Genomic DNA, 21,677 nt, shown 5'->3' with positions numbered 1-21,677 from the left:
CTTTCTGGGGAAGGTGAGGTCTGGGTGGATACAGGATAACATTCCTTGACGTGGCCGCTTGGTCTCTGTCACCCAAAGCTAGCAGGTGACCCCAGAGGTGGGAGGCATTGTGTCCTGAATGAATCAAAGGCAAGGTGGAGGTGAACTTAAACGCAGAAGGCTAATAGACTGACTTGGTGACTTTGCCCTGCCCACTTCCCCACAGTCTGGCTAGCTATGGGGCCCAAACATTGGGCAGGGGGTCTAGGTCTTCTTGGCTAATCCAAAATCCAAAGGGGCTGATTTGGCTGTAGAGGACCAAATTAAAAACAATTCTCAGACTGGTTTGTGCAAATGTTTTTTTTTTTTTATTTCCACATTTATATCACAAGGTGTCCACTTACTGGACCAAATAGCAAAGTTGCTCCCTTCTGCGTCCTGAGAACACAGAAGTCTAGGTACTGTACATTCACTAAGGCTCCTTGTTTTTGCAAATCGCGTTTATGACAAATAACCATAAGGCAAACGAATCTAAAGGAATGGTTATGAGTGTTTCCAGCGTACAGACAGGTCTCCTCTCGCCCAACAGTACAGCTTACACACCAGTAGCACCCGCAGTTACTTTTGTGTTTTTTTTGGGAGGGGACTCTAGAAAGGTGAACTTTTCTAGATATCTGCAGGAAGGGGAAAATGAAGAGGGGAAAACAAAGGAAACTTACTCGTCTGGTAGTCAGATGAAAGAGGAGGGTAAAATAAACTCTAGAAAACTTAAATTTTTGCAGCATTTCTTCAAAAACTGGGTTTTAACTGAAACCAGATACAAATGTGTGGATGCCCATGAAGTGTGGGTCAAACAGGGCTGGCCAGTTGGCCTGCCTGATGCCAGCAGTTCACTACAGCTAAGAAGCTTCTGGCACCGTGATGGAAAAGCTGGCCAGGAGGGGTGCAAACCTCTGTGCCCACTGCCTCAAACACTCAGGGCCATGTTAAAAAACAGAAAATGCAAAGAGATGAGATGCGTGCTTCTGCTGCTGTGTTAAAGGTAACCTCTCCCACAGGTTTTCTGTGCCTGCCTGCAACTGAGGTCCCAGCTCACGGGGGCTGGGAAATGTCCGCACCTCTTCAGGGGTGGGGGACTCTCACTTTTTATAGCTGGTTTGCTATAGAGTTCTGAACTCACTCTGCTGGCCTTCCTTCACGCGGTCCTTCCTTTGCAATTTTGTTAGTAAACTGGTAGCAGCATTTCACAAAAGAAGGAGAATTTTGAGGGAAGAGCACGGAGAGACCTAGAGACTCTCGCCCCCTCCCTCCCGCCCCGGGCCGGACTCCCTGGATTCCCAACCACTGAAGGCGGCTGGGCCCTGGCCGGCCGGCCGCCCGCCCTCCACGGCTGACTGTGAGGTGGGAATGCACTTAGAGACCGACAGGCCGGTCAGTCCAAGCAGACATAAGGCAGAATGTTCAACCGCCCGTCGTCGCCGTGCGGGTCGAGCGATATGCACTGTGTCCAGTCATACCAGTTACCCTGTGTGTCCTGACACCCGTTCACCCCTGGCCACTGGTGGGCCTGGATTCTGTTCAGATCATCCTGTGTGACCTCACGGCTCAGCCCTGGGAGGTCAGTGGGCGGACCATGAGGCACCAGCACGTGCGGCTTCCGGGCCCCTCGCCGAGTGCTCTCCTCCTGCTTCAGGTACTCAGACATGAAGTGGTGAGCCCCCGGGGTCTGCGCGCCCGACGACGAGAGCAGGCTGCTCTGCCGGCTCAGGTAGGACTGGATGATCTCGTTGCGTGACAGCTCCTTCCAGTTCGTCTGCTCAAAGGGGCTCTGGAGGCTGGCCTTGGCCTCGGGCTTGTCCAGCTCTGTCCTGGGCTGCTCCGTGTGCACAGGGCTGTCGGCCCGCACTGGCTCTTTCTGGGTCAGAGGTTTGATCTGTCTTGTCATGGGGTCAAAGGTGAGCTTCCGCTCTTTTAACCGGACAGGCTTGACGCCCACCTCGGCCACCTGCCCGTCCAAGTTAACCGTATAGTCACGAGGTCGGTACCTCTTCTTCTTTTTGCTGTCCGAGCCACCAGAGGAGGCAGCATCGCTGTCCGCCTTGGAGGAGTCCGGGGAGAAGCCTGCCCGGGGCAGGAGGGGCTCCGCCAGGGGCAGCCCCGCCTTGCAGCCCGACCCTGAGAGTCGCTGGTGGCCCTCAGGCTGCTCCAGCCAGCGCACAGGGCTCTCTGCACTGGGCAGCAGCTCCAGTCGCCGCACTGGGGGCGTGGACGGCTGGGCCAGCGGAAGCGGTGATGGCACCTGCGTGACATCAAGCGATTGGGGTCGAGGCGAGGGGCTGGGCACGGAGCCCTTGTATGTGTACGGGCTCCGCTGCCGAGCAAAGGAGCCCTCGTGCCGTGAGTTCCGGGGACTGAAAGAGCAGCGAGGCGGCCCCTTGGGGTGTGGGGGGCCTGGAGTCTCGTCCATCCTGTCCAGCTGCTGCAGCACTGCTGCCTTCGTCTGCAGGCAGGGCCCGGGGGGCTTGCCCAGGCCCGGGGAGCTGGTGTGCGGCCTCACGGCATTGACGGGGATCTTGCCGCTGTGCTTGTCGTTCTCGCCATGCTCTAGGCAGCTGCCCTCAGGGCCCACGTGCCCGCTGCCGTCCAGGGAACTGGGGAAGCTCTCAGGGCTCCCGCTGATTCCGTTGGTGGGGAGGGGGGATGAGTTGGGTACCAGGGAGTCATGGCTCCCTTTGGAGACCTTGGGTGGTGGTCCAGGGTGGCCGAGGTCACGCTGGTCCCCTCGGCGCTTGCGGCTGCCCAGCCTGTCCAGCCGCTGTCCGGGCAGCCTCTGGATGTCGTTGCGGTTCTTCAGGTCGTGGATGCTCTTGGGCGGGCCAGCCGCCCCTGCCTCGGGCCGGCAGTTATGGGCACCCCCGTTGGCTGAGCCGGCGGCGCCTGCCAGCCCCCGCAGCGCAGCCTCATTCTGATGCACAGGCTCGATGAGCTTCTGCCAGCTCCGCAGCAGCTTCTTGGCCCGCTTGGCGAGCTCCTCATTCTTCGTTTTCTTGCGGACGTCGTTGATGAGCTTCCCAAGTCGCGTTTCCTACAAACAGAAAGAGACAATGACACACTTGTAGGACAGAGACATCCCACGAAAAGGGAGCTGAGCCAGAAATGGTGGGAGGGGCCCCATATCTGTGAAATGGCTCCACTGTCCCTAAACCATTGGCTTCCCACACAGAAAACCTATTGAGGTTTTGGGTCCTTTGTGGCATTTAAATTCTCAAACCCAAGTCCTCAGGCCTAATGGTCCCAGGGCCACAGGTGGCCTTCTCAGGAGCATCATCCTGCAGGTCCCCAGCTCCTGGAGGGTGTGGATCATCAAAGCCACTGAAAGGGTGCTTTGCTAGCATCACGTACTGGAACCACCCAAGTGTGCAGGGCCTCCTGCAGAGAAAGCAGGCCCAGCTCTGGGACTAAAGCCACCCAGTTCCTACGAGTGCCCTGGGAAGATGGTGCTCTTGGAGCATGTGCTATGGGCTGGCACAGTGAAGGCCAGGAGGGCACGCCCCCTCACTCACTCCTCTTAAGGCCTCACTTGGCCAGTGAGCAAAGGCTCTGAGGCTCCAAGAAGCCAGGAAAGGTTGCAGCAGCCCTGGCCCCTCCCACACTGCCCTCCCTAGTGCTTGGGCCAGGAACACTTACCTCTAGTGCCTCTTTGGTAATGGGGTATTTCTCCAGGCTGGAGATGACCTCCTGCACCGCCACCATGTTCCGGATCTGCAAAACAAGAACCGCTAGTTAGACCCTGGGCACTTCTGCCCGTCCCAGCCTGCTCCAGAACTCTCCCTCCCCAAGAGCCAGTGGAGCCAGGATCACCAAAATCCCCACTTCATGCAGTTTCTTACCTGCTCCCAGGGGCCAACGTGCCACTCAGTGCACACCCTCCCGTCTGCCTTCTCTAGTGTATGGTGTACAGTTTACCATGAGTCTGTCCGTGTATACGCCCACCTGCCCCAGTGGCTGTCACACAACGGAAATTCACAGCCGATTATGAAACAAGATCAGCTTTTGATACGGGAGATGCACCCAACTCTGTTATCTGACTGCGGATGGGGGAAGCTGAAGGAGTCAACAAATAAAATGCACCAAGCTTAAAAGAGCAATACATAATAATCCAATCAATTTGGTTACATTAACGAGATCTTTAGAGTTTATCCAAAGACACCATAAGGAGAGCACAAGTTACACACTGGGAGACCAATGCCACAGGAACAGAGAACTTGGGCTGGGAGACACAAATGGGAACTGGGCAGAACAGGAGACTGTGCAGCGGTGCTCAGCTCTCTTGGTCATCAGGAGATACAGACTGGAACCCACAAGTGGCTGCACTGCACACACACCCAACCAGCAGAAATGTGATCTGACAATACCAGGTAGTTCTGGGGCACAGCCAACTCTGGGGAGCCATGGGCTGTGTCTAATCAAGTAGAACACGTGCACATCTCATGACCAAGCAATTCTGCCCCTTGTATGATACCTGCTATGAGCCCGGCCCTCTTCTACCAAGGTCTGTTTCCATATAGCACTACTTTGTTGAATTATCACAACCCCAAGGGGAAGGTACTATTACTATCACATTTTACAGATACGATGACACAGAAAGGTGCAGGTCATGAGGTCACATGTTATAATGACACTAATATCTTCCAAGCATTGAAGGAACAGACTGAGAAATTCAAGACCCTGGAAACGAGCACACTGCAACTTCAGTGCATTAACAAGATGAAACTCCAACCGCAGGGGAAGAAAAGTCACAGAAAATACATACTGTTGATTCCATTTACACCAAGCATCAGAGCATACTCAAAAATTAACTCAAAATGAATCACAGACCTAAATGTGAAAGCAAAAACTCTTAAGGTTTCTGGAAGAAACAGGAGAGTATCTTTGCAACCTTCGGGTATAGACAAAAGATTTCTTAGGAGCCCCAAAGCACCAATTGTCCAAGAAGAAATCCTGATGAACTGGGCTTCACCAAAGTTAAGAACTTCTGTTTATTAAAATATGACCCTGGTAATGAAGAGGCAAGCCTCAACCTGGGAGGACATGTTGACAAAGCACACCCGGGGAAGGATTTGGATCCAGAACTGGTATAGAACTTCTGCAGCTCAACAACCCCCATAGCTGCAGGTTTCTGGTGCATTGGCTGGAGGGGGGAGCCCCCTCTCCCCTCCCAAATCACACATCACTTACCCCTGTCCCCACACACACCAGAACCAAGTTATGCAGGCACAGGACAGGGCACAAAGAGGTATGTCGCCACCCAGCCACTCCAGCGTTCCCTGCATTTTTCCGAAAATACTCCTTGCATACAAGCTGTTGTGTACATGTATCAAACAATAAAAAACCAAAATATGGTTCTATGCCTTTCTTTTTCTTACATCAGAAACTCCCAACATCACAAACCTCTACCGTTTGCTCAGCTTTCCCATGGGAGGAGGGTCTCACTTGAGCTCTGCGTTGGGGGAGACTTCGTTGTTTCCACTCACCCTTTCAAACAAGGCTGCAGTCACCTTTTCAAGATGCAACTTTGAGCTAACACAAAGCAGCTAGAGGGGCTTCTGGCAAAAAAGGCCATGAATGACTGTGATGAGCCCCCAGGGAGGTTGCTCCCACTCCTCGCCCACCAAAGGAGAGAAAGGTGGGGAAACCTGTTTCCTATGTCCTTGCCAGCACCGCAGTGTTACCAGTTTCCTGTTGTCACTGAAATGACCACACATGATCAAAAACTGAGCAGCTTTAATGACACATGTGTATCATTGTAGGTTCCACAGGTCAGGAGGCTGGTTCGGGTCTCCCTGGGCTGAGATCAAGGTGTGGGCAGGCTGCCCCCTTTTCAGGAGGCTCTTGAGGGCCCATTTCCTGCTCCTTCAGAGTGTTGTCTGAATTCAGTTCCTCACTGTAGGACTGACGTCCCATTTTCCTGCTGGCTGGCATCTGAAGGCCATTCCCATCTCCCAGAGGGCCCTGCATTTCCCAGCTCAGGGACCCTCCCTCTGTCTTCAAAGTCAGCCATGGGGTTGAGCCCTCCCATTGCACCTCTCTGACCCAGTCAGGAGGTCTCTGTTCTAAAGATTTAATTAGACTGGACCCTCCCAGATAATCCAGGTCTGCACCCTTGATTACATCCACAAAGCCTCTTCTGTCATGTAAGGTACCACACACCCAGGTACCAAGGCCTAGGATATGGACATCCTCGGGAGCCATGTGTAGTCCCAGCTTTCCTTACTTATCTGCCCCATTTCCAGCTGAAGGCAGACATCACTCCCCACCCCTACTCCAGGTTTTCTGTCTCCTCTGAGTATAAACTGCACAGTGACCACAGAGCAACAACAGTAGACCTCAACCTGCCCAACAGGGCTCTTGCAAAGCTGTTCCTGCCAGGGGGCTAATCTGCACCCTGGCAACCAAGGCCTGCCTTGCCTCATGCAATGTTCTTGTCTGGGGCTATGTCCACGAACATACCCAGATGGCCCTAAAAACCTACTGCAAGCTTCATCAAGGGAGGGGGGTCTGACAGAAGACACAACCAGTCCTCTACCTACCTCTATACATGCCACAGGCAGGGATTCAGTGCAGATGAGACTGGGCAGTGAAGAGACTGGTCCCACAGGGACAGTGAGGCCACCCGTTCCCTGTCCCCAGCCCTGGGATTCTGGCCCTGCAGGGTCCTGGGTTTGCCACATGGCCTGTCTCCACCCCAGTGACCTCACCCTGGTATATTTAGAGCCCTGGGTCCTCACACACTCCTGAACCAGCAGTCCCTGCAGAGCGAGCCGGCAGCACAGAATGTCCTTGTCCTTGGGCAGACACTGTCCTGCTGCCAGACTGGGGGTGGTGGGGGTGGGGAGCAGAACACCTGAGCAACCCTGGGGGCTGGCAGCAAGCTGGCGCCATAGACCTCACAAAGCCGGAGACCCTCCTGGAAGTTGCACAAGGGTGGGGAGTGGGTAAGGCCTGCTTGGGTGTGTGTGCATAGAGACCTTCAGCTTCAAGGAGGCTCTCAGGCTCTTGGCCCAATGGGAAATGCTATGTCCTCTGCCTTCCTCTTTCTGCCCCTGCTGCCTGGATGTTCAGGACCGCCCTGGGGTCTCATCCTTCTGGATCTGCCCCCTTCTCCAGCCGCAATGGCAAGGTCACTGAGCATTGGCACCTGTCTGTCTGAAAATACACTCACTCAAGATCACAGCAGACACACTGCCATGCCTTGCGGGTGGGGAGGCCTCTGAGCCACTCCCAGGCGCTGCCCTCAAGGGGGACTTTGGGGAAGCTCAACAGGTCAGAAAGCCTAAGGGCCATGCACAGCCTTCTGCTGTCAAAAACAGCCTGGCACATCCGCGGCCCCTTCCTCCTTTGTATATCTCCCTTGGGATTCATTCCCAGTTTAAAATCAACCAAACCAAGCAAATGAACAAAAAACACCTCCCAAAACCATTTGCCAAAGGGCTTTCCCAAAGGAGGCAGAATTCACACAAGAGGGACAGCTGAATGCCTGCAGCATCTTCTCATTAGGGCTCCTTCAACAGATACAGATTAATTTTCATTTCCTTAATAATTAGTGAAGCCAAGTGTCACCTCCCCTTTCTACCAATACTGACTTCCTGTGTGAACTCACCATCCCAGCCCATTTATTTTTGTTATTTGAGTGGCCTCTCAATTGGAAGTAAATATCCCTCCAGGGTGGTAATGTCTGCTCCTGCACACTCGGATGCCTTAATGTCCTCAGGGAAGGCGCAAGGTGGCAAGGCGGGGGAAGGTGCCAGGAGCAGAGGTAGGCCACTCTGGAAGGGCAGGAGCAGGCAGGTGGGCAGGCAGCAGGGAGAGAGGAGCAGAGGCAGGGCGGGAAGTCAGCAGGCAGCCCTGGCTGTGGCCCAGGTGAGCACACAGTCACCTGCTGATGACAGGAGGACTGACTCCACTATCTATCACACCGAGGGCCTTCAGATCCTAGACTAGAGATTCGTGAGGGACATTCAGGTATCGATGGGAAAGTGAGCATCCATCTCAAGCAGAAAGAAGGTGAGGCACCCCAGTACCTCCATTAAATAAACAAAATAAACCTAATTACCTTGTCCCCAAAATAAATAAAGAACTAAAAGAAAGGTGAGGCAGCTGGTGTCTCCACATGGAACACACAGGCACCTCCTAAACTGGGCTCCTCCTGGCTGACCTCAGTAAGGGGAGAGGACCCTCACTGAACACATCCTCACTCACACTCGGGGACGCCCAGGGATATGTGCTTGGGGGGCAGGAGTGGAACGACACACTCCTCACCACTGACCCCGTTCCCAGGGTTCTTATGTGCCCTTCCCCCCACATGAGAACCAAGAGCAGGCACAAAGGAAGCAAAAAAGGCTCCGTTCCTAGAGAGCCCCTCAGCGTTCACTAACTCACTCCTCCAGACAGCCTACCCAATGACATTTGGGGTTCTGGACACACACAGGTGACGGGATTCTCCAAGGGAGAGGATGGCACCCCTCAGAAGCAGCTTGGGTAAGAGTCTGGACCATGTAATGTAGGGTGCCACCACTCCCACTCTTGCCCAAGGCTGGCGACATCCCTGTCCTTCCACATGAGGGGTCACACAGGAGCTATGAGGAATCCATGCAGAACCCCACAGCCCAGCTCGCTATGGGAACCCTTAAAGGTACACTGCTCATCCTCATCTTCTAACGACAAGATTTAGACTATTTACTGAAGAAATAATGTGCCCTGGAATCTGCTACAAAATAATCCACGTGCGTGTGTGGGTGGCAGGAGGGATGAGATGAAACAGTGCTGACTGGCAGTAAACTGGCATCTATCTACTGCGGGGGGGCTGGGGAGCATGGTTACACTAGTCTATCTTTGTTTCTGAAATTCACCACAAATCTAAAAGGTTACAAAATACACCCATTACCTAACATTCAGGTAGGAGATTTCACTGGATCTGGAATGAGAGAGCCCAAAGCCATGTGGAAGTGAAGTGAGCAAATACCTGTTTTCCAATTCCTCACCACAGCTTCCTGCTGCACCATCTGGCACCTGTGTGACACCGTCTCCTCCCCAACTCCTGGTTCAAACTACAGGGCACGTTCCATCTGGTGCGACCCTCAACCTTTGGAGCTTCTCATCAAGCCCCTGCAGGCTGCTGAGCTGCTGCTCAATAGATCAGGTGCAAAAACAGCCCGCTGGGGTGGAAAGAGGCCTGGGGTCTGTTCTCTGAGGTGGGTACCTGCCTCCCTGCCAAAGAGCCCACAGAGGGCGGAAGTGGAGCCGTGCACAGATTCCAAAGCTCCTTCAAGCAGGAAAGGCCAAACCTGCTCTCTGCCCCCCGCTAAGGAAAACACCACAGGGTCCAGGAGGGTGCCCACCCAGACATGTGCCAGCCCTTTGGAGAGCGCCCCGGAGGGAGGAATTGGCAAGAGGGGTCCCAGGTTTCTGACATGATGGCAGGCCCCAAGCCACAAAGCCCTCATCCGCCTGCAGACACCACTATATGTGCGCTCATGCGACGATGAGGTTAGAAGCAGGACAGAGGGCAGCCGGGGTCTGCTGGCATCTCAGAGGGGTGCCAGCCAGGCCACCCTGTTGGGGTAGGGCGAAAACATGGTAAAGAAACAACAGTAACCCAGGGAAGGTTACTGCTTCACAGCCGGCCCACCTCTAGTCAGCACAGCATCCTAGCTCCTGCCTAGCATGGCACATCTGTGATCTTCCATCCTATAGCCACAGCTGAGCTGCAGGACCCGGCCACTCAGAACCTTTCTTCCCAGGCCGCTCCCAAGGCCACCTGGCCACGCTGCCCCGTGTCAACCCTGAGATGCAGTCATTCCACTGGCTTCTCCAGAGTCCAGGAGGCTGTCTTCAGACAACTTGCCTATGCAGGCATGTGGAATCATCTTTAAAGCCAACCTCCCACTGGAAAAACTATCTTAACTGGCTCTCATCACATATCTGAAAGTTGTTCTATGAACTGGATCACTGGTCTGACCCTGGATCCGTGTGCAGAGGCAGGGCCAGCCCAGTCTCCTCCTCTCAGTAATTCAAGGGCTGCATAGGTAAACCCCAGGCTCTGAGTAATTACTGCCCTGTGGGGATTTCCAGCCTAGACGTGAAACAAGGAACTGAGACTTCTCTGGAGTCTACAAGGCCCCTCGCTCACTGCTCCCTTTTCTTCACGCATCAGAGGTTCCCACGTCACCCAAAATCCCAAATCTCTCGGTAATTAAGCCAGACCTGTGCAGCCCTGGTGACAAAGGGGAAACCCTGTACTCCCTGAGTCCGACCCAAGGGCATCAGCCAGGGTAGGCACAACCCAGCCTCACTCTCACAGGACCACCACTTGTTGGGCTCCCCAGAGGCAAAGCTCTCTAGCTTTTCATCCTTGCAATCCCACTTTACAGATAAGAAAGGAAGGTAATGGAGGTACAGCACTCACCATGCAGCTAGAAAGCAGAAGGCAGCAGAGCGTGGCTTTGTGATAGTCTGGCACAGGGTCTGCCCACCGCATACAGCCCAGCTAGTGCTTGACTAGGTGGGGTGAGGGAGGGAGGGCACCCAGACACCACCAGGCTGGTGACGCTGGTACCCCGCCCACATACTCTCCCCGACTGGCCATAGCAGGGAAATGCGAAGGTTACAAAGAGTTCCTGGAAGCCACACAGGGCCAGTGGCTTCATGCCCAGCAGCACCTATAGATGGTCTCCGAGCTGCCTCTGCCTTCCCCCCAGGGTACGCTAGAGCCAGGGAGATCCCACATCCACCCATGATAGCAGGGGCTTCAGTCCACCCGTAACACTTGCCCTAAGCTGCAGGCCACTTGGTAAACAAGGATGCACTGGAGCCTGCTCCCTGCCAAGCCCTGTGAAAGGCACCCACTGACCTACTGAGGATGGATTTGCCCCACCTGTCCAGCCAGTCCCCTGATCACACTGTGGCCCTGCATCTATTCAGCACAGCCCACACCAACTCCTTAGTGGGCTAAAAGCTGGTCAACAGTTCACTTTAAAGCCAATCATGTGGAAGTCACATCTTTTTTTTTTTATTATTTAAATGCAGGATAGTCTAGACTAGAATTTACAAAAACCACTTAGCTTAAAAGAGTTTGGAACTGTTCATCAGCAAGCAAGCTGTCCTTCCAAACCAAAACACGACACAGATGGCACCCAGAAGCAAGCAAACCTCCAGCCTTTCAACGTGCTGAGCATTGTAAGGCCATCCTTGGCTGAGTCACCGTGTCCTGCCAACCACACAGTGGGCGTCAGTCGTGTCTGCCGAGGGCATGCACACGGGTGAATGAAAGGGGCTTTGCCAGGCAAGTGTGTGTCTGTGATTTGGTTCCAGCCTATTTTCAGCCACAGCAAGTCCTCCTGCTTCTGATGAACTCTACACACATGTTCCCAGGTGGGTGCCGTTCTGTGACTCAAAATGCCTCTACCACAAGTCAGTGCAAGAGGTGGCACCCACATCCCCGAGGGAGCCTGGCAGAACCCGGCCCATGTCCCACCCTGTCTCCCTGAGCAAAGAAAAGTCAGTGTGCCTTAATCCAACCTCTCAGCTCTGGAAGATGCAGCCTCCTGACCCTGTTCTGCCTTGCCTGGTCCCACAGCCCAGCAGGATCAAGAAGAACATCCCTCAGGCAGATGCCACACCAGCGCTCAGGCCTGGCAAAAGAGCCTTCCCCCACCAGGACCCCATAGGAGTCTCGCACCTACTGGGTTGAAGTCTCATTCACAGCTTCTCAGAGGAAGAATGACAGAGGGGCAGGGGCTGTGTCTCAGCTGCAGCCACCAAGCTCACCACTTGCTAAAGCACTTCCTCGCCAGTGGGGCCCATCTGCTCCCCGGGAGCGTCTACAGCTGAAGGGTGGCTACCGCCTGCGTGGCCCTGACTGCTGTACGCTGACAGCCTACAGAGCGCCCATGGCCAGAGCAGCCAATTGCAGCTGCAACTTGACCCAGGCAGCAGGCAGAGCACTGCCTGCACCCCACCCGCAGCCCAGGAAGAGGAGGCCCAGTGCCCAGGGCAGCAGCTGGAGCTCCCCATTAGCAAGTGAGCATGAGCAGCCACCATCCACGGGGCCTCTGCAAGAGAGGCCTGTAGAGGTGAGAGAGGCTTGCAGATGAAAAGGGGCAGAGAAGGGGGGAGGAAGGGGAGGGGAGGCAGCACTCCTCTCCAGTGCTGGCCCTCAAACTGTCTTTGTCCCAGCAGCAATTCCCGACAAAACTACAAACTTAAACTCTCCTGACCTCAGAATCAGGTCAGCATACAATTCTTGTTGTAATTCGGCCCTTTGTGAGAGCACGAGAGTTCTCAACATGTCATCTGGGAGTTGGTTCATTCCTACACTGATTCAACTGGAAAGTCAGAAAGCCAAGCGGAGGACTTTCTTTCTGCATCCGTGCTCCAGAAGGGTCCCATGGGCAATGCATCTGATGACAGCACGCCAGGTGGTGTTTCCTCCCTCCCAGCCTTGCACTAATGGGAACAGCCAGTTAGAAAACACAAGATGAAATACCCAACACCCATGGGAGGGGCACGCACGGTGCTCGACCCACACGCGGGCCGAATATGGGCAATTCAAACCAAGAGCGTGCCAGCTTTTTAGGAAGAGATGGGGCCAACCTCCAAGAGAATGCTGAGTGAAACAGCAAGGTGACAGCCGTGCACTTCCGCGTGCCAGTGAAAATGCCTGACACTGGGGCTGGAAAGAGAATCAGCTGGGTCAGTCGTGGTCTCCAGTGCTGGTCCAACTCAGACTCAAAGCTAATACCAGCCACCAACCTGAGCCCAGCTCTTCCTCTGTGAGCTGGGGAGCCTGGGCAGAGTGTTGGCAAAACCACAGATCATGTTTGTGGATCCCTGAATGGCACACTGACCACCATCCAGGGACACTGCCCACAGAGGCTGGGCCGGGTGGGCGCTGTGCACTCTCCTCCAGGCTGCTCTGTGGTTTCTAAGATCCCTTCAAGGCAGTGCAGTGCCATGAGTCTGCCAGTCCGCTCACCTGGACTGCTATGGGGTCCTGAGAACAGGCAACATCCTAGAATTCCCCTCAACAAGTCACCAAATGTTTTCTGAGCACCTGGAGGATGCAGGAAGGGCTGGATATGGCCCAGTCCTGAGGCACGGGATAGAACTGGCCAGAGGCAAAGACAGAAGCAACAGGTGAAACATTACAACTGAGGCTCAGCTGAGCGGCCAGGAGCACCAAAGTGGCAACCTCATGAAGGCACCTTCAGGACAAGAGAAAGACTATGGGGGAGAGAACCAAGGACATACCCCTTCTCAGGGGGGCTCAAGCCCAGAACTGGCCCCAGAACCCGAGGCTGCCAAGCCTCGATGGGTAAAAGTGACCACACCCACCAACACGTGGTAAGCAAAACGAGTGTGTTACAGACACGTGAATGGCACACAGGGTCCAGTTGCCCTCACTTTCCTGGGCACTCCACACAGGGTCACCAACATCTATCCTGAGCTGGGTGGACAAGAAAAGAGTAACAGGAGCTGCCAGAGGCTGGGTGGGGGCCACACCGGTTAAGTCATTCAGCAAGTTACAGAGTTAAGTACGGAGGAGCTCTTGTCCCCTTCCACAGAACAGGAAATCTGTGAGATCCACAAACTCCCCGGTCCCTAAAGGTGACTGAGGGTGGGTGTACCTGTCCTACATGACACAGAAGCCATCAGGCAGGACACGTGAACCCTGTATCACGTGCTCCAGGGCAGAAGGCACCAAAAAAGACTGTGCATAGAGGTGAGCAGATAGCTCTGAGCCCACCCACCCAGCCCACTCAGCTATTCCCTCAGCCACCAAGTGGGAAGATGACAGAAGCTTCCTACAGGCACACAGTAAGCGCTCAGGAAAGGAAAGCACTCAACTCACGGAGCCTGTTACGAGACTACACTTGCGAGGGGTCAGGTCCAAGGCCACCCCTTCTCCCACCTGCTGCCCCACAGCTCCTGGGCTCTGTGTGGAGCTTGAAAAACAGCAGTGGGCGTGGGGGACTTCTCAGTGGGCATTCCTACAACAGGGGCCACTATGGAGAGAACCAAGGACATTGTCATCCATGGGACAGGAAGAAAGTCTGTGCACTGTGTCAAACATCATGTAAGATGGACATTCATACTCTATGACCCAACCATTCCACTCTGGGGTGGGGACCAAGAGCAACATGAGCATGCTGTGCCAAGAATAGTCAGGGCAGCCATATTCAGAACAGTCCCACCTGAAAACCACCAACATGGCCACCAACAGTGGAACAGATGACTAAATCGTGGTCTATCCATTCAACGTCAAATGAACACACTACTGCTACACACAACATCGAAAATAAATTTCAAAACAGGTCCCGGGAAAAGGCCAGACACAAAAGAATACATCCTGTATTGAATTGGAAGCTCAAAAGCAGACAAAACTTCTTGATGGTTGATCTGGGCGGGGGTTACTCAGATCTGTTCACTTAATAAACATTCACTAAGACATAAAACTTACGACCTGTGCATTTTTCTGGATATATGCTATATTTTAATAAAAAGTTGATTTTAGAGGCCATCCTATCCTAGAAGCAGATACCAGAGCTGCTGAGGTTGAAGAGGAGGGGGAGGTGTTGGCAAGCCAGCCCCTCAATCCCTGGTGGTGGCACAGATCCTCTGAGGATCCTGCAGAACAAGGTGTGAGAACCACCACACCAGGAGCCCAGGCTACCTCTGAGACACGCGGCGTGCACTACACTTCACAGCTCACAGAGCAAGGTGTCCACATGCTCTACCCTGGGCAGGGGCCAGTCTAGGGAGGATAACAGCGTCCTGAAGGTTCCACGGAAGAAGCATTGAGTAGGTGAATATCCCCAAGAAAGAGCAAGCTCTAAAGTTACTGGAGAGAGGCAGTCAGGTAGCACCCACTGCCTGGGCATCACGTGTCAGCACCCTGGATGTGTGGGCCTCTGTCTCCTACCACATCATGGTTCTCTCCTGAAACCACAGACCTCCCAAGTAGGTGCTATGCCATTTCTCCAAGGAGGAAGCCAGGGTGTCCGTTATACACCTGGGCACAGTTCCATTACTAACCCAACCTGCTAATCCTGTGTGGTTAGCCCATGACTGCCTTCATGCAACAGACCATTAGCAAGTTGTATTGATGAAGAGGGCAGAAATGGGCAGCTGGCTCAAGGGAGGGCAGTGGGGCAATTAGGATAGGAAAATTCTGCATGCCTTCACCAGGAATGAAGATAGCAAAAAAAGAGAGACTAGAAATTCAAGTAGGGGAGGAAAATAACACTAAAAAAATCAACATAACCTGCCATAGTAAGAGGCCAAAAATGAAAAGCCTCATGGTCATTTCAACAGATGTAGAAAAAACATTTTGACAAAATTGGACATCCATTCCTGATAAAAAACTCTCTGCAAACTGGGAACAGAAGAGAACCTTCTCAGGCTGATAATACCCACAACTAACAATATACTCGATGGTGAATGGCTGAATGTTTTCCCTCTAGGAGCAGGTACAAGACAAGGACGTGTGCTCACCACTGCTATTCAGTCTCATCAGGAGATTCTTGCTAGTACAAAAAAGCAAGAAAAAGAAACAGGGGAGGGTGAGGGGAGGAGAGGAGAAGAGAGAAGAGAAAGAAACATCCGGAAAGCGGGGAGTAAAGCTGTCTTTATTCACAAATAGAATAGTCTATATGGAAAATCTTACAGAACCTACAAAATAAGAGTAAGTGAGTTTAGCAAGCCTGCAGGATAAAAATCCAATATAAAATTCCACTGTATTTCTATATGCAAGCAACAAACATTCAGAAATTGAAATTTTAAAAGCCAATTCCATTCATAATAGCAATTAAAAAATTTGAAGAGCTCATGGATAAATGACAAAAGATGTGTTAAGACCTCAACACTGAAAAGAACAAAACATGGCTGAGAGAAATCAAAAGGGGCATCAACTAATGGAAAGGTACACCAAGTTAATGGATTGGAAGAGTCAATATTGTTAAGATATCAATTCTCCCCCAAACTGATCTATAGATTCAAAGCAATCCCAATTGAAATTTGAGCAGGGTCTTTGGGAGAAGTTGGCAAGTTGATTCTAAAATTCATATGGAAACACAAAGGTCCTAGAATAGCTAACAAACTTTGAAAAAAAAAAACTGGAAGACTCACATTATCGGATCTTAAGAATTATATAATCAAGACAATGTGGAATTGGAGCAAAGACAAACAGATCAATGGACAGAATAGACTCCATTAACAGACCCACACATTCATGGGCAGGTGATTCTTAACAACAGCAGTAAGGCAATTCAACAGTGAATGAATAATCTTTCAACAAACAGTGGTGGAATAATTGGATAGCCATACACAAAAAATGAGACAAAACAACAAACTCTTGATCTCTATTTCACAAGAAACAAAAATTAACACTAAATGGACCATAAACCTAAATATAAGAGTTAAAACTACAAAATGTCTATCTAGAAGAAAACACAGTAGGAAAATCTTAGTGACCTTGGGTTTAAAAGGCAAAGACTTTAGAAATATGACATGAAAAGCACAAAACACACAGAAAACAAACTGGATTTCATCAAAATTGAAAATACTTGCTCTTCAAAAGATAACACTGTTACGAAAATGAAAAGGCAAGCCACAAACTGGGGGGGGGGGGAATACACACAAATCATATATCTAAGAAAGGACTTGTTTCTAGAACATACAAAAACCTCTTTCAACTTAATAATTAGGCAAAGAACCCAAGGGGGAAACAACGGGAAAATGATTTTAACAGACATTCAAATCTTTCACCAAATGAGAGATAGGCGTCGCAAATAAATACTTGAAGAGATGCTCAACATTATTAGTCATCAGGGAAATGCAAATTAAAACAACCATGAGATACCACTACATACCTATTAAAATAGCTAAAATTAAAAAGACTGACCATACCAAGTGCTGGCCAAGATGTGGAACAACTGAAACTCTTACACTGCTGGTAGGAGCATAAAATGGTATAATCACCATGGAAGACACTCTGGCAGATTATTAAACAACCCAAAAGTCCATCATGAATGGATAAATAAACCATAGTATATCCACAAAATGAAATATCACTCAGCAACAAAAATGAATGACATACACAACATGCATGAATCTCAAAATAAGTATGAATGAAAGAAGAGCTCAGACCAAAATAAAGCAAACAACAAAAAAGAGCACATACTCATGATTTCACAAAATTCTACAAAAGGCAAATTAATCTACAGTGACAGCAGATCAGCAGTTGCCTGGAATTAGGTATCAGATGCCCCACCTGGGCTCAGCTCTCTTTGGGGTGGAGGGTGGGGCAGAAAGTTCCTTCTCCCCTCAGTAAAATGAGGAGGGCTGTCATGCCTGGGCATCCCAGGGGCACCCTAAGGACTGTGTGACAAATGTGATACTAGTGTAATGCACTCCTCATAACAGACTGGGCTCCAGCGGGCACCAGTCAACATCAGCTTTTCTTTCTGGACAGTCTGTGCGCTCCCACAACGCTGGTGCCAACAACAGACTGTGCACAGGAACTGCGGGCTTGGGGAAGGTGACTCCTGGCTTAAGAGCCTCATCCCAGCCTTCAAGGAATGTGCTGTGGCTGGAGCTGGGTGACAGTGTCTTATAGGATGTGAAATGAAAGGCTCACTAGCCACCAAGGACTCAACTTCAGCCTGCCCATGGGGTTTTGTTATACTTCATCTGGAGACTCAGGAGAAGGAGCCAACTTTCCATGCTCACATAGGAAAGGCCAGTGGCCACAAACATCTGCAGAAAGTCTTAGGCAAACAGCAGTCTGTTCTCCCTTCAGTTGGTGTGAGTGATAACCTGTATCCTGACATGAAAATAGCCTCAGAGCATCTGATGACTTCTTTTCCCCCTCACTCTTCATGGTTTTCTCCAGTGGGCAGTAAGCTCCTGTGACTGAAATGTCTGAAATCCTGACTCCCCCTTGACAGCTGAGCTAGACCCTTACTAGTCTCAAGTGTGAATGAATGAATGAAGGATGGATAGATAAATGAAGTCCCATCTTACTGTCCTCAGCTGCTGGGCACCATGTTTACTCCAATATTACAAACATCTCAGGGGTCTCCCTCTGTAGCAAGTCAAGATCTGCAGTCACCAAGCTGGTACCTGGAGAGTAAACAAGCCTCATCCCATTTCCAGCTGTCCCTTGCACTGGCCAACACTCCCCCAAGGGTCTTGGGAACCAGGAGGTGACTCTCAGTGCTCCTTCACACCCTCCACAAAAAACAAGGCAAAAGGCACCATGGCTGGGCAGCTGGCAGATGGAAAGCTGAGGCTGGACCAGAAGGCTGTGGCCAGGGCAGCATGGGCTCTATTACTCCTCTAGGCAAACATGTTTGTTCAGCAGGGCACAATGGCTTTGGGGAGAGATTCCCATTTTCAGTGCAGTGGTCCTAGAAAGTTACCACAACCACAAATATTTTCTCCAAATTACCTTTGTGTCCACCCTGAAATGATTCCAAATGGTTACACAAGGAGGAGGAAGGAAAGCCAGGTGAGATTTTTGCAAAGCCAACATTAAACCAACGGGAGACCTAACATCACAATCCACTGTCCTAACTCAGTGACAGCATTAACTGCAAGGTAGCAGCACCGCCTGGCACGGCGGATGAGTGGAATGTACTAGATGAGGGCACAGGGGAGGACCACCATGGCTCCTGAGGCCACTTGCTACCCAAAGCCAAATCAACCACTTTTTCCCAACCTTCCCTGCTAGGGGCCTCGGGAAAGCCTGACTACCCAATAGCAGCCCCCCACTGGCTGGTGTGGACTCCCATCAGCACTTCCTGCCTCACTCCAAACCACCAGTATCCCACAGGGGAAGGGGCAGCAAAATCGACTCTTAGGATGAGAGCCTGGCCATGGCTAAATGTCGGAGGACAGCCCTGCAGAGACACACTGAGGTCTCAGTCATCAAATGTCCAAGACAAGGTGGGACCCCAGCTGAGTTCTGGGAGAAGCACCACAGCAGCTTTTCCTTGTTTTAAATGTACCAGGCAAAGAACACTGAGGAGCGCTGGGAACATAGAGGATTCTGCTTTTCACTCTATTTCCCTCAATGTATCATTTGCTAACATTACCTCCTCACTATTTTAAACCTATTTTTAAAAACTTTTAAAGTCTGTTTTTTCCCCTTTCATTGCCATACAGGTGAGTACCAAACACAGCTGACCATGGCAACTAAGCAAGGAAACAGAACTCAAGTTTTTTACTAAAACCTACATTAACAATATAAAGGAAATTAAGAAGCTCTACCTGATCCCTACCTGTCACTGCACCAAAACTACTCTGCCCGGGCAACTTTTTACCAAAGACAAGAGCCTGTGAGCCCTGTGGTCTCATCTCTCGGATCCTGGCACCCCTCCACACCCTCATCTTCCTCCTCTGGGAGCTCTTCAAGGTACAACCCCAGACCCTTTTCTTCTCTTACCCTTCACCTCACTTCTCTACTGCCTGGGCAGTCCCACCTCAGGCAGCTCCATGTCTGCATCTGTGACCCAGGTGTCACCTGCGGACCCATCTGGCAGCACTTCTGCATCTCCAAGGTATCGGGGTTGTCTAAGGACCACCAGCTGACTCCATCCCTCCCTTCTCTCAGAGGTGGGGCAGGACCCCCAGAGCGGACAAACCCCTTTTTCTCCCACCTCCAAATAAACTCCCACTCACACTAATCTCATTAGGTGTGTCCTCTTTGGACTCTGATTCCAACTTCCTGATACGGAAGGTGGACCTGAGCCCACCTCCTAGCCAACTTGTGACAGGCGTAGACTGACCACACCTGACCTAACGCAGTGCCGACCGGGCTCACTGACAGGGCCTGAGGCTTGATGGTGCCCAAGCTCCTCGCCCTAAATATCTGGAGTTCTCCTCTATCCACTTTGGTCTTTCCTCTCCTCTGAGAGCATCTTCTGGGCCACTACCTTTGTCACACATGTGTCCTCAAACCCCAACAGCCACAGGAGGCAGATACCAACATCATGGCTCAGGTCTGACCCCAGAGGCCAAGCTCTGCAGCATCATCTCCCCTGAGCCTCTTGAGCCCCTACCAGCCTGGGCCATGGAAATGTTTCTCTGGGTCACTTTCTTCCTCTTGTTCAGAGCCTGCAACAATTACGTAGTTGAAACTGCATCACAGACACTGTTTTCTTTTTTCACTAAACACTTCTTCCTGTTGCTACATAATCTTCATAATGATCTTGTTTAACAGCTAAATGTCCCATTAACGCGTCATAATTTCCTTGACCTTCCCCAACTGCTGGGCATCCCACTTCCTTCCGGGTTCTCTTACTGCAACCAGTGTTGCAACGATCATCTTCAAACGTACAGCTTCCTTCTCTCATTTTTTCCTCAGAAATAAATTCCCAGGTGTTAAACTCTGACCTAAAGGTCCAAATACTTTTATGATAACTGGTTCTGCCTCAGCTGTTTTTCACCCCCATCTTGCACAATGCAATGATCCCACTAGGAAGGAAGCAAGTGAAATCTGTTGTCCCCACAGTGGGTCCCAGAGAGGCGGGCCCACCTGTCTGGCAAACTGCACTCAGGTGTCAGGGCTGTTATTCTGCCCTTGTCTTCTATACTTTGAGTCTGCCAGCAGGGAAGGGAGAGAGGACCCAGAGAACACAAGCCTCTAGGACCAGGACTGAGGCCACACTGCCCACAACTGCTGACCACAGCCTTGGCCTTCGTGAGCAGGTGTGGGCTGCCTCCTTGCAAAGACAGGAGAGAAGAACTGGGCCCCTGACCCCTGGCTCTAACGCAGAGGCTTCTGGGAAGATAGGTGAGTATTAATTCAACTGTCACTCTACCTGAGGAGGGCTCTAACACCTCTGCAGGGACATGATGGCAAAGGACTGGGAGCGTTTCTGGGAATCCAGGCAGCCAGCAGGCTTGAAGCAGGAGTGGCAAGAGCAGATCTAGCCCCTCTTCCACATCACTCTCTTTCACCCCTCCAAAAAGAAACAGGGGCGCCAGGAGCTAGGGTGGGGTTTCTGGAGACTCCTCCGGGTGTCTCAAGCAAAGTGAGGCAATGGATGGGGCTCCAGGGCTTGATGTCCATTCCCTATCTGTCCTGCCTGTCAGCCCACGGCCCTTGCCACGGGATGTAAGGAGGTAAAAGGGGACTTGGAGGCGACAAGGGAGAGGCAGTATGAGTTCGGGGCTGGGAACTCAGAATCCCCTTTAACCCAGAGCTCTGGGTAGGCTGACCACTGAGCACTGGGTGCAGGGGGAACCTGGCCTCTCCTCTTCAGCTATACCAGCAACCTCCCCCAACCTGGGCCCCCTAACTACATGCCTGCTAACAACACCCAAAGGGGGCCCTGTGTCTGAGTGTCTAACCAAGAGTCTGAGAGACACACACAGTCTCTTTCTTTCCCTTTTTACAGGGAGGAAGGTAAGGCACAGAGAGGTCATCTAATCTGCTGAGATCACACAGCTGAAGTTGGGGCCTAGGCGGCCTGGCTCTGAAGCACTGGCTCTTCACCACACACTTGGCTACCTCTCACAAAAATACACAGATAAAGCACAGACATGGCCTTGAAGGCGCTCTCGGCCTGGCTGGACAGGCAGACCCATGATTAGGAAACTTCAAACAGCGTGAGCAGGCAGGGCTGTGGGAGGTT

The 21,677-nt window shown here is 51.8% G+C and overlaps 1 protein-coding gene across 2 annotated transcripts in view; it reads right to left on the bottom strand.

Annotated features, from left to right (window-relative positions):
• Positions 1–324: 324 nt before the first annotated feature.
• The window catches only part of MED26 (mediator complex subunit 26), a 44,246-nt gene continuing 22,893 nt past the window's right edge, over positions 325–21,677 (bottom strand). Inside the window, exons 1-3 of one of the 2 annotated variants that reach the window (XM_014568519.2) lie at positions 6,570–6,725; positions 3,667–3,741; positions 325–3,064 (exon numbers count right to left, since the gene is read on the bottom strand). In XM_014568519.2, coding sequence (XP_014424005.1) covers positions 1,412–3,064; positions 3,667–3,741; positions 6,570–6,710 — 1,869 coding nt within the window. In that variant the 5' untranslated portion in view covers positions 6,711–6,725 and the 3' untranslated portion in view covers positions 325–1,411. Of the gene's footprint in view, positions 3,065–3,666; positions 3,742–6,569; positions 6,726–21,677 lie in introns of those variants that run through there. The other variant, XM_032465355.1, reaches the window with a different exon arrangement.

This window comes from Camelus ferus, chromosome 22 (assembly GCF_009834535.1).
Source record: "Camelus ferus isolate YT-003-E chromosome 22, BCGSAC_Cfer_1.0, whole genome shotgun sequence".
NCBI lineage: Eukaryota > Metazoa > Chordata > Mammalia > Artiodactyla > Camelidae > Camelus > Camelus ferus.
The sequence above is the reverse complement of the archived record's forward strand: the minus strand, read 5'-3'. Positions and strand labels throughout refer to the sequence as shown.